Raw genomic sequence first — 25577 nt, 5'->3', positions numbered from 1 at the left:
CATATATTGTCCATACTGTCTTTACACACCATTATTTATATATACAGTACCAGTAACACATATGGAATAATGTAGTAACCAAAAAAGTGTTAAAAAAATCAGAATATATTTTATATTTGAGATACTTCAAAGTAGCCACCCTTTGCCTTGATGACAGCTTTGCACACTTGGCATTCTCTCAACCAGCTTCATGAGGTAGTCACCTGGAATGCATTTCAATTAACAGGTGTGCCTTGTTAAACGTTTATTTGTGGAATTTCTTTCCTTCTTAATGCATTAATTTAACTGGCCTGGGATTTGAACTCTGATTGCCTTCTATTTCTTTGTTGCCATTCTGCAGGTGGAGTTCCATCCCAGACTGGCACAGAGGGAACTGAGGACGATTTACAGGCACTCAGGAGTCTGCTTCCAGGCGTATTCCTCCCTGGGGAAAGGTACCCTGTTGCCGAACCATAAGTTGTGGTTATGGCGGAGGGGCATGGCAGAACTGCCTCCCAGGTGCTCTTGCGGTGGGCCACTCAGTAGGGTGTGGCTATGTTACCCAGGTCTTCACGGCTCGAGAGGGTGAGAGAAAATGGTGTTTGACTTTGACCTGGATGGAGAGACTGTCTGACATGGACAGTGGAACAAGGTTTTGCAATAGAGATCCCACTAGTGTGGTCTAGAGGCGAGAGCCCCACAACAATATATTTGATTGGTCGTAGAACATTATGTGTTAAGTGTAATTCTGAACTACAAACGACCTATAATGAAATGTTTAATTTACCATATTATGTTTAGAACATAGTTCATTGATTCTTGAACAAATGTTTGGCCAATAGGTTAGTTAACATAGTTGTATCCTATTACATGTTAAAATGTTTATTATGAATGAGTTCAACAAAGATTTGCAAATAACAATTGTTATGTTTTAGTTAATCATTGACAGTAAGGCAAATTAATACAAATATAATTATGCCATACCTTTATTTCTTTACTCTTTCTTTTTTTTCTACTGTGTTATTGACTTGTTTATTGTTTGCTCCATGTGTAACTCTGTGTTGATGTCTGTTCACACTGCTATGCTTTATCTTGGCAAGGTCGCAGTTGTAAATGAGAACTTGTTCTCAACTAGCCTACCTGGTTAAATAAAGGTGAAATAAATCAAATAAAATCAATTCTGAAGGCTAACCGCAAAGTCCTCTAGTGTAGCTAATCCTTATTGTGGCTAGCTTCACATAGATGGGTCTGACCACCATTCATCAAATAAGAACCGTCTTATAAATTAGGGTTATTTTAGATGATGACACCTAGCTATGTAGTTAGCTTGCTAACTATAGCTACTGAAACATTGTTTTGCTATGTTTTTGGGGAAGAACATTGTTTGCATCCGTGAGCCAGCTAGCTTTTTTTATGAACAGCACTGTGGGTGTGTGAGACAACTTCACCAGCATCATAGCATACGTATCGATGAATCGTTGCGACATGAAATACTAGTGATAGTGTAATCACAGTGTAATAACTACGTAAAAAAATGTATGAACGCATTATTATGTGACACGTCAAATATTGTTAAATAGTATATTTTTTGACACGCAAAGACCCAAACGGCGTTCCATAGAAATCCTGGTTGAGAATGAAACGGCTGAACAAATGGACAACAAAACAGCACAGCAAGGGACTGTAGTGACACTTCTTGCACTGAGATGCAGTGCCTTAGACCGCTGCATCCTTGGGTGTGTTAACTATTTAACTGTACAAGAATGCTTAGAAGGACTCTAAAAAATGTTATCAGGTTTTTTGGCAAGGAAAATATTGGGATATTGGTTTCAGCCAAAAATGTTATATCGGTGCAGCACTAGTTTTAATAAGACATTTTCAAACATTTCATCTGTTACTTGCTAAAAAGATGTAAAAACAGTTAACAGTTATTAATGAAAAGGAGAAATATCAAACTGTTAAGACACAAAAAGTTTCAAGTAGAATATCAGTTATAACTGAAGGCAGTGACCATAGTTGTTCTACACCAGACTGCCCTATCTATACACTCATATTTCTTCAACCGAAGACTTAACAGGATTCAGAATATTTGCTTATAAGGCAGTTGAGAAGGGTGTATATGGCCTGGATTGTAATTATGTCTTCATTTTTGTTTTAAATATTGGTATGCATAATATACAATTGAAAAAAATATACATATTAAATTAAAGATGATTGCAAATGAAAGAACATTATGAAATGTACAGTCTCTTAAGTTTAAGATAAATACCAAAATAAACTGAGTGTATCAGTCAAAGTATGTATGAGGATAATTGTTGAATGTCAAAACCCTGAATTGAAGAGTTGTAAGAGCATATGTGAAGTCAGAATTTGTTTTTGCAGAATAAAGCATTCAATAGACTAGCATAGCTAACGATTGAAATCGGGACAAAAATATGTATAATAGGAAATTGTGTTCAACATACAACATATCTGTCTAATAATTATTGTCCTCACAGATCAGTTCTTTCACACGTTTCATATTTTAAGAATCTCGAAAGTATATTTACATTTTGTGAACTTCAAACCATTGATTATTAGGTCTTGAAATTCATACCTACAAATGTAAAACATTTTCAATAAAACAATTTATGAAATTTCTCTGGAAATATTTGTTATACGTATTTATACATATGTTAAAAATATGTCAGTAGCACAAGAGATTGTCGCTTAGAAAATGCATCTATTATGCACTGAATAAGTTATTGTTAATTATTGCAACATATTTTCAATTATGCAGTGAATTTTTACATAATGTTTGATTTGATTGTACAAAAAGGTCACATTTGAACTGGTGATATTTTCCATAAAAATACTGTAATTTCCACAAAAGTATGCACACGGGACGTGAATATTTCAGCTGTGGTCCAGTCGTTATGGAAATGAGTATGAGCTCCTTCTTGCCTTGGCTGGGTCTTTGAAAGAGGTGTGAACTTTTTCACTCCCTGCCTTCGGCCTCGTTTGGACTCCAGAGGAAAGAGAACCATCCTCGGGAGACCTCCTGCTTGACCCCTCCTGGGCTAATCCCTCTCTTGGGCTCCTAGGGAGGGAAATGGATAGAAAGGTCAACTCTATACATTTTTATGTAAAGCAGTATGGATGTGCATCTTTCCCTTCAAAATGATTCGGTATTGGGAAAGGGGGAATGTGTCTTCCGCGTTTAACCCAACCCCTCTGAATCAGAGAGCGATTAACCAAAATGTTTTGTTTGTCGTTTTTAAACAACTAATTGACCGACATCGATAATTTGAATTCCATTTCATAATATTTTTTTCTATGAGCTCAATGCACACAAAGGTGACAGGCGGAGCAGTTTGAGTGTGTCAAGAACTTCAAAGCTGCTGGGTTTTTCATAATCAACAGTTTCCCGTGTGTATCAAGAATGGTCCACCAACTAAAGGACATCCAGCCAATTGGACACAACTGTGGGAAGCAATGGAGTCAACATGGGCCAGCATCCCTGTGGAATGCTTTCAACACCTTGCCCCAACGAATTAAGGCTGTTCGGAGGGTAAAAGGGGGGGGAGGAAACTCAATATTAGGAAGGTGTTCATAATGTTTTGTATACTCAATGAACAAAACAACAGAAATATTTTCATAAAGTGAATAAATGATAGTGATTGCAGTAATGGGAAGCCACTACCATCATGGGACTTTTGTTTTATTCTGTGTTACAGAATTTAACCCGCGTTTCATTTTTTTTTATTTTATCGAAACCGAAAAACCTTGATTATTTTTTAATAATCAAACCGAAACCAAACCGACCTCCAGCACTACTGGATACATGGGCTCCAAAACAATACAGGAACAATACAATTTAGATGGAAAAGATTTGTGCGATTCAGTTTAATTAGATGCGATAAGATGAAGAAATTTGTTTATACAATGGGGCAAAAAAGTATTGTCAGCCACCAATTGTGCAAGTTCTCCTACTTAAAAATATGAGAGAGGCCTGTAATTTTCATCATAGGTACACTTCAACTATGACAAACAAATTGAGATTTTTTTTCCAGAAAATCACATTGTAGGATTTTATATGAATTTATTTACAAATTATGGTGGAAAATAAACTTTTGTTATTGACCAAATACTTATTTCAATACTTTGTTATATACCCTTTGTTGGCAACGACAGAGGTCAAACGTTTTCTGTAAGTCTTCACAAGGTTTCACACACTGTTGCTGGTATTTTGGCCCATTCCTCCATGCAGATCTCCTCTAGAGCAGTGATGTTTTGGGGCTGTTGCTGGGCAACACGGACTTTCAACTCCCTCCAAAGATTTTCTATGGGGTTGAGATCTGGAGACTGGCTAGGCCACTCAAGGACCTTGAAATGCTTCTTACGAAGCCACTCCTTCGTTGCCCGGGCGGTGTGTTTGGGATCATTGTCATGCTGAAAGACCCAGCCACTTTTCATCTTCAGTAGGTATGGTGTTCTTTGGATGCAACTCAGCATTCTTTGTCCTCCAAACACGACAAGATGAGTTTTTACCAAAACGTTATATTTTGGTTTCATCTGACCATATGACATTCTCCCAATCTTCTTCTGGATCATCCAAATGCTCTCTAGCAAACTTCAGATGGGCCTGGACATGTACTGGCTTAAGCAGGGGGACACGTCTGGCACTGCAGGATTTGAGTCCCTGGCGGCGTAGTGTGTTACTGATGGTAGGCTTTGTTACTTTGGTCCCAGCTCTCTGCAGGTCATTCACTAGGTCCCCCCGTGTGGTTCTGGGATTTTTGCTCACCGCTCTTGTGATCATTTTGACCCCACGGGGTGAGATCTTGCGTGGAGCCCCAGATCGAGGGAGATTATCAGTGGTCTTGTATGTCTTCCATTTCCTAATAATTGCTCCCACAGTTGATTTCTTCAAACCAAGCTGCTTACCTATTGCAGATTCAGTCTTCCCAGCCTGGTGCAGGTCTACAATTTTGTTTCTGGTGTCCTTTGACAGCTCTTTGGTCTTGGCCATAGTGGAGTTTGGAGTGTGACTGTTTGAGGTTGTGGACAGGTGTCTTTTCTACTGATAATAAGTTCAAACAGGTGCCATTAATACAGGTAACGAGTGGAGGACAGAGGAGCCTCTTAAAGAAGAAGTTACAGGTCTGTGAGAGCCAGAAATCTTGCTTGTTTGTAGGTGACCAAATACTTATTTTCCACCATAATTTTCAAATAAATTCATTAAAAATCCTACGATGTGATTTTCTGGATTTTTTTCCTCATTTTGTCTGTCATAGTTGAAGTGTACCTATGATGACAATTACAGGCCTCTCATCTTTTTAAGTGGGAGAACTTGCACAATTGGTGGCTGACTAAATACTTTTTTGCCCCACTGTATCTCTGTGAGCATTTCTGCTTTACTAAGACAATCCATCCACCTGACAGGTGTGGCATACCAAGAAGCTGATTAAACAGCATGATCATTACACAGATGCACCTTGTGCTGGGGTCAATAAAAGGCCACTCTAAAATGCACAGTTTTGTCACACAACACAATACCACAGATGTCTCAAGTTGAGGGAGCATGTAATTGGCATGCTGATGGCAGGAATGTCCACCAGAGCTGTTGCCAGAGAATTTAAAGCCGCCTCCGTCATTTTAGAGAATTTGGCAGTACGTCCAACCGGCCTCACTACCGCAGACCTGTGTAACCACGCCAGCCCAGGACTTCCATGTCTGGCTTCTTCACCTGTGGGAGTTTACTGAAGAGCATTTCTGACTGTAATAAAGACATTTCTGATCGTCTGGGCCTGGCTCCCTGTCATTTTTGCAGATTAAGTGTTTGAGCTAGTAATGTATCAATATTTATCAGTATACACTGATTATTTAAAGCAAAACTACCAAACGCATTGCTAATGGTGAATCTCCTGTAAGGCCCGTTCAGCAGGTATAGCCAGATGACAGTGGTCTCCGATAGCTTACTACCGGTAAAAACACCATTTTAAACAGTGCATAGATAACAATAACCTAGCAAATTACATAGGTTGTCACCAATGTTCCCTCTAATTTCTTTCGGAACTGAGAAAATTTCAGGTCTGCTGAGCACAAACTTGAACGTTTACTGTGAACTGAGGCTCTACCAGCTTTAAATTAGTTTTAACAGTGTTCAATTGGGCTATTGTGGCTATTTGATCATAATGTAGGCCTAACATCAAAAACAATTGAGAAAATACATCCCATAACATTTTAACATGGAAATAGCTGTTCAATCAGCCCACTGTAGCAGCCAATGTGTGGTGTTCAATGTAGGCCAACATTCCATGAGACATTTGGAAAAAACATGCAGGGCTTGACATTAACCTGTTTATCCACTTGTCCTTCAGACAAGGAGGTGACTGAAAATGCTGTTGTTTAATGCAAGAAACCACTTTCCAAAATAAAATACATCACCATACCATTATTACAGAGAATCAAACAAATAATGCTACTCTCTGCCTATTGGCTACTTAGCTTATTCAAGCCTGTCTCAAAATACAAGATTCTTTACCTGACTCGCTTTTCAAAGATGTCTAGAAATGTTTTGTGCTCTTGTTGGAAGCAACCATTACCCCATTGCGGACTACAAATGAGCTATAACTCACTAACCAGCAACGGATATGAACAAATGTGCACACGTTGCTAGGGTTGTTCGGCATGCAACACGACTTGTGGATCAATGACTGTCAACACAGTTACATACTTAGTTCAACACGGAAGGAGAGGACGCATCAGTTGTCACAATAGAGGTATTTTTGAAAGGTAGAAAGAAAGTAGTATGAGCAAAACATGTTGGTGAATCGGCAATTCTTAATGTTTGACTCAATTTTCTGACCGATGCATGCTACATTTGGATCCTTTGGGGCCTGCGGAACGATCAAGTTCTATTTTAAACATTTGAATCGGGGACAGATGGTGAATCATTACATCCATATTAAGCAGTCTTTACTGCAATCACTGTCAAGTAGTGATACTCTGGTAAAATTAGCTCCCTAAAGTACATAAATGCACTACGCCTCGACTTTTGGAGTTCATTCATGTAGCGAAGGATGATGTCAAATTGATTACACGTTTACTGTATAGTAAACTCTGTCCCCCACGCTTTCAATTGTACACTCCTCTGTCAGACCTCATATCTTACCCCTTTGTCAAGCCAGGTGTCAAATTCATCACTCATCCTCCTCAGCTGGCGGCCATATTTCTTTGCAGCCCACAGTGTAGGAGGAGCAGACTGTGATCGGCTTCGGAAAGGAGCCCCATCGCCCCCGCCCTCCTCAGTAGGAGTTATTGCATCCTGAAACTCTGTGTCATCCCTTCTGCCAACCTGGGAGCACACCTGGGACTCGGAGTAGAGCCGAGCTCGCCCACCTGTGTCAGTGAGTGGAAAGGGATGGGGGGGGATTGAGATATGGTTAGATATATTTAAATATAACTTAAGAGGTTCACACATGTATCCAAACTGAGTATTAATGCATTTTCATATTCTTTTACATTTCCAGGCTTGATAAGTTTGAGGGTAAATTCTAGTTTGATTCTGACCTGGTCGTGGTCTGATGCTCGTCGTAGTGGAGACATTATGGAGCTGAAATTCTGGGTAGTGTGTGGTTCCTGAGTGGTCAGACTCATCTTGTTCATTCATGGTTTCTGGATTGTCATCCACACAATCATGTGTGTGGTTCATTGTAAATATCTGAAGAGAAAATGGACATCCACAGTGAATGATAGTGTTGATTATAGCCATGTATCCGATTCCTGAGTATACAAAACATTAAAAACAGCTGCTCTTTCCATTGCATAGGCTGACCAGGTGAATCCAGGTGAAAGCTATGATCCCTTATAGGTGCCAGGTTCACCGGTTTGTGTCAAGAACTGCAACTCTGCTGGGGGGGCAACTCAATGTTAGGAAGGTGTTCCTAATGTTTGGTATACTCAGTGTATATCTACTGTAAGGATATACTATCACCACAGGGTGTTGGTAAAATCACTATAAATGTATTTTATTGACAAATATAATTTGAACTTTTTAGAAAATATCTGCAACATATTTTTGTCAAGTAACTTAACCAGTTAGCTAGCTAGAACTTACCCAAGGACCTGTCTCGAGTCCTGATGACTTGCAAAAGGGTTGATTACATTTTGGTTATCCTCTTCTTCTGTCAATGTTAAACTGGAGGTGATATGATATTTCTGTCTTTTCCACGAACCGGTCGGTGATGATTTCCTCGCATTGCATGTGGCACACCCGAATACAAAAATATAGTAACGGGCTAGCTACCTTTAGCTAACGTTAGCTGATTAGTCGTTGAATTGTTTTGTGTGCCACCGGGAGCCGGATCAAATGTTCAAAATGAACTTGTATAACTAGCTACCTGACATGTTATTTTCTTCACGATTGTCTTCGCAAAATTCTATTTCAGTTGGACGACTTTCTCAAATTCTTATCGAAATGTCTTCACGTGATTACCTACTTTCACAGTCTATGCTATCACAGGCGACGCACCCAATGTTTTTGTTGTCTTCCGTCGTCTTGTACGCCACTGTAGTAGTACCTCTTTACCCAATCGATTGCCACTGGCATTCAGAAAGAGCCAATAAGGGCACGCTGCTAGGGTTTACTGAGTGACTATCTTGTCAAAACGTCACTGTTGCGAAAGGGCTATGGAAAGCCAAACGACTCGTGACTTGTTATCCATTTCGCCCTGCCGTAGTGGATCATAGATGTGTTGTCGTGGAGATTTAGATTAGCTGATGAATAAACACACTTTTACATTAGGTAGACACATTTCCCAATGGCCTGTATATTTGTTCTTCTTCGGTAATTTAGAGCAATTTTCAATGTTGAATTTGAGAAGGTGGATTTATCTGAGATATCACCCCTAATTATTTTTCATTTGTTTGAAGCAGAACAGTATTCTGGCCATGATGATGGACCTGTAATGATGGGCATCACGTCAACCTATGTCTGCTTTTGTTCCCCAGATCCCTTCCCTCAAAAGCACCCGTACATAAAACCACCGGTTATGTCTCCAATCCAATGATTGCATTCATCAAGTTAAGGTTGGAAAACTACTGGTAATTTACCGAAGTTACTGGAACGTTCAGTCATTTTGGTAATAAACAGGTATTCAATGGAAATCTATAGTAACTTGTGTAATTTGTACTTGAATAACTTTAAAAAAATATATACTCGTATATAGTATTAATTTGTGTATATGAGTTTTTAGTGGATATACCATATGGTTCAAGAGAAAATAGCTGAAAAAAGCATCTAATCAGCAATGGCATTATTTTCAATTAACTCTGTAACTCTTCCAATTATTGTTTTTTTTCACAACTGCACTTGCACATCATCATCTGTACATATATCACTCCAGTGTTAATGCTAAATTGTAATTTTTTCACCTCTATGGCCTATTTATTGCCTTTACCTCCCTACTCCCTACATTTGCACACACTGTACATACATTTTTCTATTGTGTTATTGACTGTGCGTTTGTTTATGTGTAACTCTGTTGTTGTTTTTGTCACAGTGCTTTGCTTTATCTTGGCCAGGTCTCAGTTGTAAATGAGAACTTGTTCTCAACTGGCCTACCTGGTTAAATAAAGGTGAGAAAAAAATAAAACTTCCACCAGTTTGGCACCAAAACATTTACAACAAATATTGACATGGTTAAATAAAAGTGTGTAAAAAAATATAAATTATATTTCATGCTGAAACCCTCATGTTAAACACCAAATGGCATTCACTAAGTTGATGGTTTATATTTAGGATAATGTCATTCTAGTTCTATTTTAAGATCATCTTATTTGATTATTTTATATATTTTTACACTTGATAAGGCCATACAGATGGCCAGATACAGACCCCTGTAATAATCTGAAGTACCAAAAAAAGAAATTTTAAAATTCCCCCCAAAAAATGTAAAGTCACCAGAATTCTGGTAATTTACTGGTAAACCTAGAAAATGTCCAGTTATAGAACCTCCCTTTGCAACACTATATCAAGTCGTCTGAGATGAGAAGGTGGCCGGAAAGGCAACGAGGAAAGGAAGCCATAAAACACATTGAGATACAGACTCTATCTTGCCTCTATGTTGTTTTATTTACTATATGGTGTTTTATTTACTATAGTTATCTAGTTGTAGTTTCGTTTTATGGCCACTAGATGGCAGGAAACTCTTATACATCAAAGATGTGCTGTAAATTATTTGACTGTAGCATGCTATAAAATGGGCCAATCAAAATCCATGATTGTAATTTAGTATGTTGAGTCCATATCAACCACTACAAGTGCATTTATATTAATTCATAATAAGGGAGGGTCATTCCTGCTAACATTTCTGGAAAGGGAGGTATTAGGCTTGCTGGAATTATTTGTTGTTTGGACTGTTTTACTTTATCTAGCACTTCATGGGTATAAGTTTAGATCACAGTCTCTACCAGAGACAACTCAACATGTCAAGGCAACATGCAATGATAGGAAAGAAATTAAATATTCTTTACTAGAGTGCCTGTGTGCTCACTGAAAGTCTCACCATCAAAGCTGGGACCGAGAGACTGAAAAACAGCTTCTATCTCAAGGCCATCAGACTGTTAAACAGCCACCACTAACATTGAGTGGCTGCTGCCAACACACTGACACTGACTCAACTCCAGCCACTTTAATAATGGGAATTGATGGGAAATGATGTAAATATATCACTAGCCACTTTAAACAATGCTACCTTATATAATGTTACTTACCCTACATTATTCATCTCATATGCATACGTAAATACTGTACTCTATATCATCGACTGTATCCTTATGTAATACATGTATCACTAGCCACTTTAACTATGCCACTTTGTTTACATACTCATCTCATATGTATATACTGTACTCGATACCATCTACTGTATCCTGCCTATGCTGCTCTGTACCATCACTCATTCATATATCCTTATGTACATATTCTTTATCCCCTTACACTGTGTACAAGACAGTAGTTTTGGAATTGTTAGTTAGATTACTTGTTATTACTGCATTGTCGGAACTAGAAGCACAAGCATTTCGCTACACTCGCATTAACATCTGCTAACCATGTGTATGTGACAAATAACATTTGATTTGATTTGATTTGATTACCAGTAGTCAAAGGGATGAATACACACACACACACACACACACACACACACACACACACACACACACACACACACACACACACACACACACACACACTGTTTGGGATATATTTTCTGTTTTCTTAGAAAATGAGCAGTGTCAAGGCTGCCTATAGTTAATATTTCTGATGGTATCAACCTAAATCCTTAAGTGCTTGTTTTCTATTTATAATTTCTTGAGCTTGGATTCTTTATTTAAGTATTTTATTGTACAGTATATCTTACTGCTGCTGTTTCTCATCCGGGATTAGTTTATGAACTCAGACCAGATTACTGGACCCTTTGTGCACATTAGTATGGGGTGATCATTTGTAACTAAATTTAATCGAAGATGTAATCGACGTAATCTGGTCTGAGTGATAAAGTAATAATCTATCATGACAGGGCCACAAACAATAACTAGCAATGCTGCACACTCCAAGAAAGGTTCAAATCTCACCTTTCTGGTAAAAAATAGTTATAAATTGCTGAAGTGTAGTCACTTTTGAGGACACAAGCTCAAGTACACAGTACAAATGTGTTGAAAATATGAAATATTTTACATTATGTATTTCCTATTCAACAAAACTGTAGGAATAAGGCTTAACATTACTTATATTTGTTTATAAATATAGTATAATCAATTGATAAAATGACCTCACCTTCCTTATAACTGTAAAATACATATTTGCATATTTAGTGTGCATATTTTCTAAAGGTGTTCTCTTGATCAAATTATATATTTTTTTACCTTTATTTAACTAGGCGAGAGATTTGTACCTTGTCAGCTCAGGGGTTAGCCTCCTGGACTCGTTAGGAGCTGACTTTTCATCTCATATTAATATTGACTGTCTATGACAAACAGAAAGTGTTTTTGGTTTAAAATCTATTCATTATTTTAGATTACTGGCTATAAATGAGCTCTGAATGTGCTACAGCAACAAAACCACTCTCTCCTGTGGCATTACAATGTAAGGATTTCAGACATGAGTTGTTAGTGACTGTGACATAGAGTTCAGCCAGGCGTTGATGGACAGTCGAAAGAGCTAATTAAATGGTAGGACCGACATCCCAGCTTCAAGTGGTGTCAGATTTCACATCCTGCTTCACACAGACAGAAGATACATACTCCTGTGTCTGTGAGAATCAGGGTTATTGCTCAATGCAAGCCATCTCGATCTATGCTGTCCACATATACATTTTTAAGAGAAAATGTCGGTTGGAACTGGTACCAGAACCACGCAGCTGAGGTCTCAACATACAGTTTGTTCTAAGTTAGAATAGTAAAATATACAAGGTGCAATTTCGAAATTTGGTTGTGCATCAGCAGTTTTTCTCTTGCTATGTCAGTCAATGATAGTCACTCAATTAACCCATGTCAGCAAAACATTTTTAGATTGGTAAGTTAGTCTGCAGCCAGCTATCTAAACTTAATCATCATAGTCAAATTACTGGCTGGGGGGCCCCCATTGATTTTGTTTGTCAGTCTCACTCAGATATCATATTAAAACCAGCAAACATTTCTTTCCACCCTATGGAAAAATGTGTAGAATCGCATACAATTAGTTATAAATTGCTAAATCTACTCTCCGCCCATTGGCAAAATGTGTAGAATTGCAGCAGACTTGCTTTAAAACGGCAACATTTTCTCTACACCCCATGGCAAAATGTGTAGAATTGCTGCAGACTTGCTTTAAAACGGCAACATTTTCTCTACACCCCATGGCAAAATGTGTAGAATTGCAGCAGACTTGCTTTAAAACGGCAACATTTTCTCTACACCCCATGGCAAAATGTGTAGAATTGCAGCAGACTTGCTTTAAAACGGCAACATTTTCTCTACACCCCATGGCAAAATGTGTAGAATTGCAGCAGACTTGCTTTAAAACGGCAACATTTTCTCTACACCCCATGGCAAAATGTGTTGAATTGCACAAAATGGAGGGGGGGTATGCTCATGTGGGTACACAGACTGCGGTCCCTCATGATGAGTTCAGATTTTTTGTGGCCCCCACCCTATCAAAGTTGCCCATCCCTGGTTTAAACTGAGTCGATGTCCACAGGGGCTTGGGGAATTGGATTACTCACCTGCCCTGGCCCTGAGCAACTAACCTGAATGGCTTTGTTACTGTAGATGCCTTGGTGGCTCAAATCTGTAGCTGTGAGCAAGTAGGCTAATGGTGCATTCCGTGAGAGGCAAAACAAAGAAAACATGATTACTTGATATTACATGAATATATATCCATTGTTTAGTAGCCTAAGGTTGTGCAGGGAGGCCCTGCTGTCAGGGGAAACTCTGTGAAAATTTGTGGAGGCCAGGTCTGCTGTCACTCACTGGGCTGGGGCTCATCCAGAATGATGTGATTATAAGTGGCTTTCGATTATGCAACCATAGACACAATGCCAGTCTGTGGGCAGTCCATTAATCCAAAACCAGCAGAGTGACAACGATTTAATTTGTTTATCAGTTCCCCTGTCCAGGAAGACCATAACCCTCTTCAAAATGTCTGAAACATTGCTCTCATAGGGAGTTACAACCATGGGTTCCATCCAAAGGTTATTTGGTTACATTTAGGTTTTGAAAGCTGTGAAATTATTCCCCAAATTAGTTGCTTTACCATTATACTTTATTTCAACCTAAATAAATCTATTCAATTTCATATTCTACAGTATGCCGTGGAGCCCCATTCTTTATTTACCCAAATGTAACCTCTGGTTATAACAGTAAGATTTATGGAGATTACAATGTTTCAATAGACTGGATAAATGCTAACAAGTAGTGTTGTTAATTGACATGAAGCAAAGACTCATTATTAATGTAAATAGGAAGAGAAAAGATCAGTAACCACTGGTTTTATAATTTTTTTTGGTGGAGAAAATCCAATAATTTAAATTATTTATGTCGGCCGTTAATGGGCAGGCAATGGGGAGGACGAGACGCGCGTATCGAGCTGTTTCCAAACGCCCCCCCCCCCCCCCCCCCCCTGCTCTGCAGTCCACGCTTCTATAAACTGCTGTACCCTCTCGCGCACTGTTTCTGCATGGTGCCTAACCCTGTCCACTGACAGACGAAATTAGAGAGGGCTGCATTTGCAGATATCCCCGTGTCTGCCTATCCATCCTGTTCTCCCCCATTTCCATCACCTTTGCTTCTATGCTAAACTGATGCTGATGTGAGCGTTGGGTTTAAATCCGTTTCCATCACTCATTCGCGCCTACACCCATGTGCATCTCTCTATCGTAGGCTATTCTTCGAATGGACTCTGAGAAACAGCATTTTCCAATTCATTTTTGGTTAATTGTGAAACATTATGCTAAACCTGTTAATTATTTGTTTAATTTAGTGCAGACAAACAGTAGTTTGGTATTCTGGTTGCTGTGGAGAATAAATGGCCGATCCAAAAAGGAGCGAGGTTCTTTAAACGATCCAGCACGGTGTCAATCATTTAACTCAATAATTCAGCATCAACAACCGCTCATTGCCTGGCTAACAGAGACGAGTGCCAAATTAGATTTTAAATAAAATAAAACATAAACAAAAGATTCTGAATACCAGACATTATTTATTAAGAATAAAATGACCGAGAATAGCATATCAATTCAATCCATGTTCGCAAGGAAACCTGCCTGAGAAGCCTAGAAGAAGCGCCTAGGCAAGCTGAACGACGTCTCCAAGATCCAGCGCATCAACGCGAGGAGCACCATTGATAGGCTAGTGTTCTTTGGAGGCAACATACAGTGAGTTTTGCTGTGCCACATTGTATACGGAGAAGGAGTCGAAGGACAGGAGGCAGCTGATATTGGGCAGCAGCAAGTGAGTATTATTGCTATACAATGCATTGACCAGCACCGAACCAAATGGATGAATCATTACTTTACCTTGCACATATGAATTCCGCAAATAAGCTACCACTTTAATGGTAAACAAGGTTGTTTAACAATAAGCTAACCAACACGTTGTCTCATTGGGAGGAGGTGCGTTGGGATTGGATACAGGCAGCTTCATGTAGGATATTGTGTGCACCTTTAAAAAAACATATGGATTCTGAACGCTAGTGTAATTTTGTGTATCTCTTATCTACCAAGTTTTAAGAATTGATGTCATTGTCCTGTCTTGCAACAGTACCACATAGGAAGAAAGCCTGCTTGTCCCCTGCCATTCGGAAGAGGTAAGGGTGATGATCTGTTAAGACAAGTTTTTTTAGTTCCTGTTGGCAGAGCGCTGTTCAGGTGAGTGATAATACTGTTCTTTCTACAGCGAGTTTGACCTATTCAAGAGACTATGGAATACTGTGTGTTTTTTATTAAAACTATGGAAGTAATAATGTTGGCAAATAACTCATTTGTCATAACCTCAGTCAATCGCTTTGTTTGTACCCTAGAAGTTTACTTGTTAACGTTTGTAGTACCTTAGCTACAGTATTGTGTCCAATTGTTGATGCTGTCGTTAGCACACCTGTTTATTGTCAACCTGTGTGTTAGTGTAATGTTCTAAATCCTCTTCCTGATTGTGTCATGGTAATGCTACAAAGTCTACAGGAGTTGCATACTTGTCTTATTAAGATGTGTCAATATGGTTTACATAACACATTGAGATTAGGTTATACCTGAGTCCAGAGTGTTATTGTACCGCAGCAACCCTGTAACTACAAATTGCACATCCAAAGTAGTGTTTTTCCACCAAACAAATGACATTAAATGACAATGTGAATTGCTGGTATGACATGTTGTTTCCTGGATGAAACACATGCATTGGTGTGAGAAGAGAACCTCTGTGTATGTGTTTTTTTCATTAGTGCAATGCATCAGCGTGCGTGTTGTGCTGCATCGGTGATGTAGATTCCCTTAATGATACTTATGAAGGATGAAAAAAAGAGGATGGAGGCCTGAGATGTTTAGACCATATATTACATAATCCTGTGGATGCCTTCGCTCTTCACCTGAATAATCTAATGTTGAGTTAGTGGTTCTATTTTTATTTACCACATGTTAAGGGAATCCAGTTCCTGTTTTATCTGCTCTCGTAGGGCTTGGCTCTGGACAAACGTTGAATGCTGAGAGATAGGGGGTTTTGAGCTTTCTTTGATGCACAGCCGCTTGTATTTTTGCATTTTGAATATCTCTGATCTCATTTTCTGCGTTGGAGGATGGTAAATGCGATTAGTGGTGTTTTAGTGCGATACATTAACTACCCATCCTAGAGGTTTCAGTTGTTATTATTATTATTATTATTAAGGAGCTGGTGTGAAAAAGAACAATGGCAGACAGCAACTCATTGAACAAATCCATAGTAATTTAACCTCTGTGCTCCTATGAGTTCAGTAGCTACTGTGGGACTTGGCCAAAAAGGCCTGTAAGAACAAGTACGTTCAGTGTTATATAGTGTTAGAAATGCCATTTTTAGGATGCAACAGTTCAATTATGTTCAGAAACATGACACAAACATGAATCCATCAAAATGACATAATGACTTAATCTTTGTCATTTTAGTGCCTATTTAGTTTATTTATTAAACGCATTAGTCCTATTTTATTATCCTTTATGTTATATCAGATTTAAAATAGTTTCCTCTCTTAAGATACAAGTATCAACATGTCGGTTTTTACATGTACAGTAGGGTTATTTTGTCAAGTTGAGACATTCTGTCCATCGCCAACATCCTCATTGAGCTGGATTGGCTCTAGTACCATTCTTTGCTGTTTTTTGAGGTTTGGTTAGAGACATGAACTTTGACTGCTGGCACATTCCACCAATATTTGTTCTGCTTCTGCAATCCTGCAATCTGATTGGTTGTGAGTAGTGGATTCACTGTCTTTCTCAGTTCATAAGTCACAACCACAGAGATAACTGTCCGGTTCGACTCACCAGGATGTGGGTGGGTAATAGTACTGCCAGGGTTCAGGGATGTCTCGCAGAGAAAAATGTGCATTGAAAAGAAAGATCACATGTTGGGTCAAAAATAGATTGGTTCGTCACACTTAAAAAAAAAAACATCAATATCACAACAATGATCCGGCATGTGGATTTATTGAAAACAGTGGACATATCTCCTCTGAAATCTGAAAATGTACCATCTGCTGGTGTGTTAGGTCATGTCGGCTGCGTTTCCAAGGCAGCCCAATTCAGATTTTTTTTGACGAATCACACCAGATATTTTCACATCAGCTCTTTTTTCAGAGCTGATCTGATTGGTCAAAATACTAATTAGTGAAAAAAAGATTAGAACTGGGCTGCCTGTGTAAATCCAGGGGTCTTGTATTCTCATGTACTTAGGTCAGGTCTGTTGTCAGCGTTGTGTTGTCGAACCCTGTGTACTTTTTCAAGCAAGGGGTCTTGGTGACAGAAGTTGCATGTCTATCCCCTGCTACTGCTGATGAACTCACTAAAAGTTTGAGTTCATCTTAATGCAGGTTGTGGATAGATACAATTCATGTGATCCATGCTCCAGATATTGGGAAGCCAAAAGAAAGCACATACACATTCTTACCATGATTATGGATTTCCCAGCTCCACCCAGAACCTGGGGTTCTAGAGAGGGTTAAACACATGTGCTATGTGGAAGAAGCTTTTTGTGTGCTTCAGTGAGGCATTTTGTTAAATGTCTCCCAAATGTCATTCCAGTCTTACAAATTGCAAAAATGAATAGGTCAATGTGTTCTGTTTTGTGTGCACAGAGACTGTGTTGTGTGTTTTGTGTTCATCAAATCCCAAAGTTATTGAGCTTTCCAGGACCCCAATCAGGCGATTGAATAGAAGAACATGTGCCCCAGTCCCTAGACCATTACAATTTAACATTGCAAACTTACCCCGTCTGCACAGTGAATCCTGGGATGCTTTACTGAATGCACAAACATGGTTGTGGATCCTTTCTTCTTTAGTCCTGAAGGAATGTTAATTTCAGATTTAATGTCTGTTTCCTGTTTAGTGTTTGGCTTTGTGACGCACTAAAGGAAGTTGCAGAGGCGTTGTAATCTCTCAACAGAAACTGATGAACGGTCCTCAGGGTCTTGGTTAATTATTCACATTTTGTTGACTGGTGTGTGTGTGTGTGTGTGTGTCACAATGACTGAGAAAATCAAATGTCTTTTGCAATGTTTATGCAATCATTTTTTATGTTGACACAGCCCCTTACCACTAAACATCTTGAAGTGACTAATTGGAACCAAGCTACCAACCTGTTATATTGTTATGATATAATGGCACATTAGGGTCTCATACCCTCTTAAAATATAAGGGTGCTTGACAAATTAAATCTGGCAAACATTGACTGTCCACTCAAACATGAAATTCTGTACTGCAAAACACTTTCACAGTACTGCTATAAATCATTGTCGAGCAGCATAACTGTTATGGTGTTTCCAGATGCTGTCCATGGTTCTGATTCTGCGTGTTAGAAACAGCTACACCAGTTTGATGAAATCTTGCTGATTAACACAAACCACTGAAGACAGGAGGAGTAGGAGAGCTAGGAAGTGCTATCGATTATTTTCCTGAAATTAAAAGCACACTATGTTGTATGTCCCTCAGCTCCACCCCGGTGAAGAGAATCCATATGGAGAATGTTAAATTCCCTACTCTCTCTGCCCCTCTTTCTCTCACTCTCTCTCCCCCTCTTTCTCTCACTCTCTCTCCCCCTCTTTCTCCCACTCTCTCTCCCCCTCTTTCTCCCACTCTCTCTCTCCCTCTTTCTCTCACTCTCTCTCCCTCTCTTTCTCTCACTCTCTCTCCCTCCCTCGTAAAAATGAACTTTTTTAAAAACGTTCTGAGAATGGAAGAGAACATTTTGCCTGCATTTTTAGGTTGCAGGGAGGTTCTGAGAACGTTTTACTATGGTTTCCTGAACGTTTTCCTGGGAGGTTTTATTAATGTTCTGAGAACGGAAATGATTGGTTATTTGAAGGTAAATAAATAATGTTTTGAGAACATGTTGCAATAAGATTTTTAATAACACTAGCTTAATTTGATTTAACTGTTTTAAACTCCAAGCACTGATAGGACACAAGGAAATGAATTTGCTTAAGCATTAATCATGCAAACACGTTTATTTTTTACTGTGGCACGGCGTCAGTGAGATTCGAAACCTATGATCTTCTGTTCTCTATCCATGGAATTAGCCCGCTGCGCCACCAGGATTGAGCTACTGTAGCATGCCATGTTTCTTTTTTTACTCATACAAAGCTGTTCATTTTAGTGTATTCAAACAGACCCCATTTCAAAAGAAACAAGCACTTATTAAGATCAGGCGTGGCCAATTAGCTGGCGCGGCCAACACACCTGAACACACTTAACAAGATAGTGTATAGAACCATGAGGAAACTTGCAGAAAACATTCTGCTGAAGTACTGAAATTATTCCCACCTGGGAAGCATATGGTTCTCAGAACATTATGTGTTAGCTGGGTATCCTGCACCATTCTCAGAATGTTGTGGGAAGGTTATATTCAAAATAACCATAGGAAAACCACGCTCTCACCAAGCGCAAAGAAACATATTGTTCTTAGAACGTTATGTGCCAGCCGGTACTCTACCTCCCGCTCTCTGGAGATGTGTTAAAGGTTAGGATGGAAAACTCAACTTTTTTCTCTCCTCCCTGCATGGAAATGAATGTTTTGTATGTAGAGTCAATTCTATTTTGAATTGGACATGACATTTTTATGATGAAATGCTCATGATGCAAACATACAGTCAGGTCCATAATTATTGGCACTCTTTATAAAGACGAGCAAAAAAGTAGAAATCCGCCACTGGTGTACATGGCCAAAGAGCTCTATTTTCATGTCATCCAACAAATGTAAACGCCTGGAGTTTGCTAAACGGCACGGGCACATGGATTGGAACAGGTGCTTTGGTCAGATGACATGAAAATAGAGCTGTTTGGCCAGGTACACCAGCAGTGGATTTGGTGTTGAAAAACAGAAGCAAATGCAGAAAATAACCAAATAACTAGGGTCAAATATTATGGTGGTGTATATTTCATGTCATGAGGCTATTTTGCTTCCACTGGTTCTGGGGCCCTTTGTTAAGGTCAACGGCATCATGAACTTTACAGAGTACTAGGACATTTGAGCCAAAAACCTGGTTGCCTCTGCCAGGAGGCGGAAGTGAATCTTCCAGCAAGACAATAATCCCAAGCACTAATCAAAATCCACAAAGAAATGGTTAATTGACCACAAAATCAACATTTTGCAATGGCCATCTGTCTCTGCAGTTTGAATTGAAGAGGGCAGTCCATAAGCACAGTCAAAGGAAAGATTATGTATGGAGGAATGGTCTGAAATTGCTCCCAACGTGTTCTTCAATCTCATAAAATATTTGTGTGTCGTTATCTTTGCAAGGGGAGGGTGCTAGAGTATTGAAGACAGTGGTGAAAAAAACAATACAATTCCCCAATTATAGGGGGCATACAATATACAGGTAACTGCCAAAAATAAAGGAAACACTTGAGTAAATGAGGGATACAAAGTATATTGAAAGGATGTGCTTCCACAATCCACACAGGTGTGGTTCATAAATTAATGAAGCAATTAACATCCCATCATGTTATTTTGGCTATCATGAAGCTCTTCCAGTGGCTCGTTGTGGTCCAACGCCCTATTAAGACACTTTATGTTGCCGTTTCCTTTCTTTTGGCAATTACCTGTAGCTCATAATTTGTATTATTTATTTTGTAGTCTTTTTTTATCATCTTTATCAAAGGTGCCAATCATTTGGAACCGGATTGCACTCCATTCCAGCCATTATTATGAGCCGTTCTCCCCTCAGCAGCCTCCACTGCTGTCTATATCACTTTCTCTCTCTCCTCTTTCCCTCCCTCTCTCTCTCTCTCAACATGAGTGGGCAGTGTGAATGTCTCTGCCCAGCATAATGCCAGGCTACACACTTCTCACCAGACAAAGTAAAAACACAAAGTCACACCTGAAGACACCCAGAGGATATATACCTTTTTCAGCCAGCTGTGCATGACACTGATTATAAGGAAAGTTGTTTCTGCTGTTAGAAATGTCTGGTGTGTTTGCTTAATGATACTTGAAAGGAGAAGATGCTGTAGCCATAGTAAGAAGGCATACTACCAATGTTAATACTTCCCTTCATATAAATGCATTTCTATGGTATCTGGTTTTGTTCAGCTATTTGGGGATGTGCCCACACCGGCTTCATCTCTATGTAATTATGCAATTATATAATTACTGATTCAAGAAATGAAATGGGCCTGGAAAGCTGAGTGAATGTCAATGACTCTTGAATGGAAATTTGACTGCCAACAGAAGGGGGGGGAGGAGGAGGAGGGGGTAGCAGTGAAGAGTAAAGAGTAAAGGAGAAGGGCTGTGCAAGACGTGTGGATATAGGTTGGCAAAGTACAGAGAAGTTTTAAGACCAAGAAGAGAACATATGGGGGTTATTTGGCAACACAAGTAGTGGAACAGAAAACTTGAAGCGGAGATGGGGAACGGGTGCAACAAGACTGCCAGCTGCTACTTGAGACATAGAGAGGAGAGGAATGGAGAATCTTGCTGTGTCTGCCCCTGGGCAAATGTCACCAATTGAAAGTTTAAAAAAGAGTAGCGTTATTTTTGGCTGGCAAATGCTGCAGATGCTGTCTTCCAGGCAACTACCTGTGGCCTTTTTCATTGTGGTCTCTTCCAGGCAACTACCTGTGGCCTTTTTCATTGTGGTCTCTTCCAGGCAACTACCTGTGGCCTTTTTCATTGTGGTCTCTTCCAGGCAACTACCTGTGGCCTTTTGCATTGTGGTCTCTCACAGGCAACTACCTGTGGCCTTTTGCATTGTGGTCTCTCCCAGGCAACTACCTGTGGCCTTTTGCTGGGTGGCCTCACTTGACCTTATATTCATCATTCATCAGAGGCAGAAGAGCACATGCAGCACTGACAGGTGAACATCAACAGTTGTGAATTTGAACTAATCTTTGCTTCATTAACAACTGCTATGGTATGTTGGTGGGTGCTTATATATGTACTATAGTGTGTTTTATACACGTGTGGGAAGTGGAAATGTGTTTTTTGCATATCTCAACTCCCCCTGAGACACCCTCGGAGAGTGCTGTCACCGCCAGTGTGGGGTCGCAAGCATTTCGCTGCACCTGCTTTAACATCTGCTAATCTGTTTACTCAACAAATAAATGTTGATTTGATTGCTGATCCTGTTGAGGTCGGGGTCAAAAATATTATTTTTCTTCTTGCTGCAAAAATATGTGCTTTGGATTCATTATCACGGAAACCTGATAACCGGTTGATTGAACAGGGTTTTAGATAAGAGGATGGAGGTTAGTAGACAAGCATAGTTCCATTGCTTGTTACACATTTACTTACCTGAACATCTCTCTGAGGATAAAGAGGTGGAGTAATTGTTGGATTTTGTTTGTTCAGACTATTGAGTGGAGCAGGCGATGAAATGAAAAGCACATTCACCTCAGAAGAAATTAGTGTGGAACCATTTCATTCTGTTCCTCAAGTCCTGTTTGGGATGATTTAGGATGGTCTGAATGGTAATGTGTCGCATGTGCTGTGAATATGAATCTGTGTGTGGACGAGTGTGCAGCATATTGAAACAGAGGGACTTGACAGCACTGAATATGCAAGGAGCTGGGCTAGCATAGACTTCAGGTTTCACAACTCAAGGGGAATGCCGTTGACCTATTTAAAATGTCATTTTCTATCACGTTTGATGCCTTACAAATGATGTTTGTCTCAACTCAATTAAATATGATTACGGTTAAGACCTTATGCCTATGTGATTGTGTAATGTGACTGTCGTGGCAGTCTTCAAATTGGAACACATTGAATATTGTATCACAGTGTTGAGATCCCACTCCAGTAGTATTTATTTATGAGTTGTCATCTCGGTGTCTGTCTGTCAGTTTGTGTCCTGGTATGCAAAAATATGTTTTTTTCAATTTGCGTGCAACATGTGTGTGTTTAGGCATGTACAGTTGAAGTCAGAAGTTTACATACACTCAGGTTGGAGTCATTAAAACTCGTTTTTCAACCACTCCACAAATTTCTTGTTAACAAACTATAGTTTTGGCAAGTCGGTTAGGACATCTACTTTGTGCATGACACAAGTAATTTTTTCCAACAATTGTTTACAGACAGATTATTTCACTTATAATTCACTGTATCACAATTCCAGTGGGTCAGAGGTTTACATACACTAAGTTGACTGTCTCTTTAAACAGCTTGGAAAATTCCAGACAATGATGTCATGGCTTTAGAAGCTTCTGATAGGCTAATTGACATCATTTGAGTCAATTGGCGGTGTACCTGTGGATGCTTGTCATCATGGGAAACTCAAAAGAAATCAGCCAATTTCCAAACGTCTGAAGGTACCACGTTCATCTGTACAAACAATAGTATGCAAGTATAAACATCATGGGACCATGCAGCTGTCATACCACTCAGGAAGGAGACGGGTTCTGTCTCCTAGAGATGAACGTACTTTGGTGCGAAAAGTGCAAATCAATCCCAGAACAACAGCAAAGGACCTTGTGAAGATGCTGAAGGAAACAGGTACAAAAGTATCTATATCCACAGTAAAATGAGTCCTATATCGACATAACCTGAAAGGCTGCTCAGCAAGGAAGAAGCCACTGCTCCAAAACTGCCATAAAAAAGCCAGACTACTATTTGCAACTGCACATGGTGACAAAGATCGTGCTTTTTTGAGAAATGTCCTCTGGTCTGATGAAACAAAAATAGAACTGTTTGGCCATAATGACCATTGTTATGTTTGGAGGAAAAAGGGGGAGGCTTGCAAGCCGAAGAACACCATCCCAAACGTGCATAGGGGGATGCAGCATCATGTTGTGGGGGTGCTTTGCTGCAGGGACTGATGCACTTCACAAAATAGATGGCATCATCTAAGTAAAATGATGTGGATATATTGAAGCAACATCTCAAGACATCAGTCAGGAAGTTAAAGTTTGGTTGCAAATGGGTCTTCCAAATGGACAATGACCCCAAGCATACTTCCAAAGTTGTGGCAAAATGGCTTGGAGTATTGGATCACAAAGCCTTGACCTCAATCCTATAGAAAATCTGTGGGCAGAACGGAAAAAGCATGTGCGAGCAAGGCCTACAAACCTGACTCAGTTATACCAGCTCTGTCAGGAGGAATGGGCCTAAATTCACCCAACTTATTGTGAAGGCTACCTGAAACGTTTGACCCAAGTTAAACAATTTAAAAGCAATGCTACCAAATACTAATTGAGTGTATGTAATCTTCTGACCCAGTATGAATGTGATGAAAGAAATAAAAGCTGAAATAAATCATTCTCTCTACTATTATTCTGACATTTCACATTCCTAAAATATAGTGGTGATTCTAACTGACCTAAAACAAGGACTTTTTACTCGGATTAAATGTCAGGAATTGTGAAAAACTGAGTTTAAATGTATTTGTCTAAGGTGTCTGTAAACTTCCGACTTCAACGGTATGTACACTGAACAAAAATATAAACGCAACATGTAAAATGTTGGTCCCATGTTTCATAAGCTGAAATAAAAGATCACAGAAATGTTTCATTCATTCAAAAAGTTTATTTCTCTCAAATTTTGTGCACAGATTTGTTTACATCCCATCCCTTAATAATTTCTCATTTGCCAAGATAATCCATCCACCTGACAGGTGTGGAATATCAAGAAGCTGATTAAATAGCATGATCATTACACAGGTTCACCTTGTGCTCGGGACAATAAAATGCCACTCTAAAGTGTGCAGTATTGTCACACAACACAATGCTACAGATACCTCAAGTTTTGAGGGATCATGCAATTGGCATGCTGACTGCAACATTGTCCACCAGAGCTGTTGCCAGATAATTGAATACTAATTTCTCTACCATAAGGCGCCTCCAACGTTGTTTTAGAGAATTTGGCAATATGTCCAACCGGCCTCACGACCACAGACTACGTGTAACCACGCCTGCCCAGGACCTCCACATCCGTGTTCTTCACCAGCAGGATCATCTGAGTCCAGCCACCCGGACAGCTGATTAAACTGTTGGTTTGCACAACCAAAGTATTTCTGCACAAACTGTCAGAAACCTTCTCAGGGAAGCTCATCTGCGTGCTCATCATCCTCACCAGGTTCTTGACCTGACTGCAGTTCAGCATCGTAAACAACTTCAGTTGGCAAATGCTCACTTCGATGACCACTGGCATGCTGGAGAAGTGTGCTCTTCGCGGATGAATCCTGGTTTCAACTGTACCGGGTGTCGTGTGGGTGAGCGGTTTGCTGATGTTACCATTGTGAACAGAGTGCCCCCGGGTGGCGGTGGGGTTATGATATGGGCAGGCATTAGCTACAGACAACGAACACAATTGCGTTTTATTGATACCAATTTGAATGCACAGAGATACGGTGACAAGATCCTGAGGCTCATTATCTTTCCATTCATCAGCCGCCATCACCTCATGTTTAAGCA

General features: G+C 39.6%; 2 protein-coding genes across 6 annotated transcripts in view; one reads left to right on the top strand and one right to left on the bottom strand.

Annotated features, from left to right (window-relative positions):
- Positions 1–1824: 1824 nt before the first annotated feature.
- LOC110533975 (bcl2-associated agonist of cell death) lies at positions 1825–8722 on the bottom strand. 3 transcript variants are annotated; one of them, XM_021618572.3, is made up of 5 exons: positions 8081–8704; positions 7799–7874; positions 7534–7684; positions 7136–7362; positions 1825–3058 (listed from the first exon to the last, which is right to left on the bottom strand). In XM_021618572.3, the coding sequence occupies exons 3-5, from the start codon at positions 7673–7675 to the stop codon at positions 2957–2959; spliced, it is 471 nt and encodes a 156-aa protein (XP_021474247.3). In that variant the 5' UTR covers positions 7676–7684; positions 7799–7874; positions 8081–8704; the 3' UTR covers positions 1825–2956. The 3 variants fall into 3 exon arrangements, with proteins under 3 accessions (XP_021474247.3, XP_021474248.3, XP_021474249.3); XM_021618573.3 differs by having other exon boundaries at positions 7799–7871; positions 8081–8703; XM_021618574.3 differs by lacking the exon at positions 7799–7874 and having other exon boundaries at positions 8081–8722.
- Positions 8723–14159: 5437 nt separating this feature from the next.
- The window catches only part of LOC110533974 (sodium/calcium exchanger 1), a 53212-nt gene continuing 41794 nt past the window's right edge, over positions 14160–25577 (top strand). The window contains exons 1-2 of one of the 3 annotated variants that reach the window (XM_036990385.2): positions 14160–14952; positions 15262–15307. The gene's annotated coding sequence lies outside the window, so the exon portion shown is untranslated. Of the gene's footprint in view, positions 14953–15261; positions 15369–25577 lie in introns of all 3 variants that reach the window. The other 2 variants (XM_036990384.2, XM_036990386.2) reach the window with 2 other exon arrangements.

Source organism: Oncorhynchus mykiss, chromosome 10 (genome assembly GCF_057628025.1).
Source record: "Oncorhynchus mykiss isolate SJ-2025 chromosome 10, ASM5762802v1, whole genome shotgun sequence".
Lineage (NCBI taxonomy): Eukaryota > Metazoa > Chordata > Actinopteri > Salmoniformes > Salmonidae > Oncorhynchus > Oncorhynchus mykiss.
The sequence above is the reverse complement of the archived record's forward strand: the minus strand, read 5'-3'. Positions and strand labels throughout refer to the sequence as shown.

Coding starts and splice junctions, on each gene's coding strand:
- LOC110533975 (XM_021618574.3), bottom strand. CDS start 7,675: ATGAACCACACACATGATTGTGTGGATGACAATCCAGAAACCATGAAT. Junction 7,363..7,533: donor GAGCATCAGACCACGACCAG/GTCAGAATCAAA, acceptor TCACTGACACAG/GTGGGCGAGCTCGGCTCTAC. Junction 3,059..7,135: donor ACACCTGGCTTGACAAAGGG/GTAAGATATGAG, acceptor TTCCCTCCCTAG/GAGCCCAAGAGAGGGATTAG.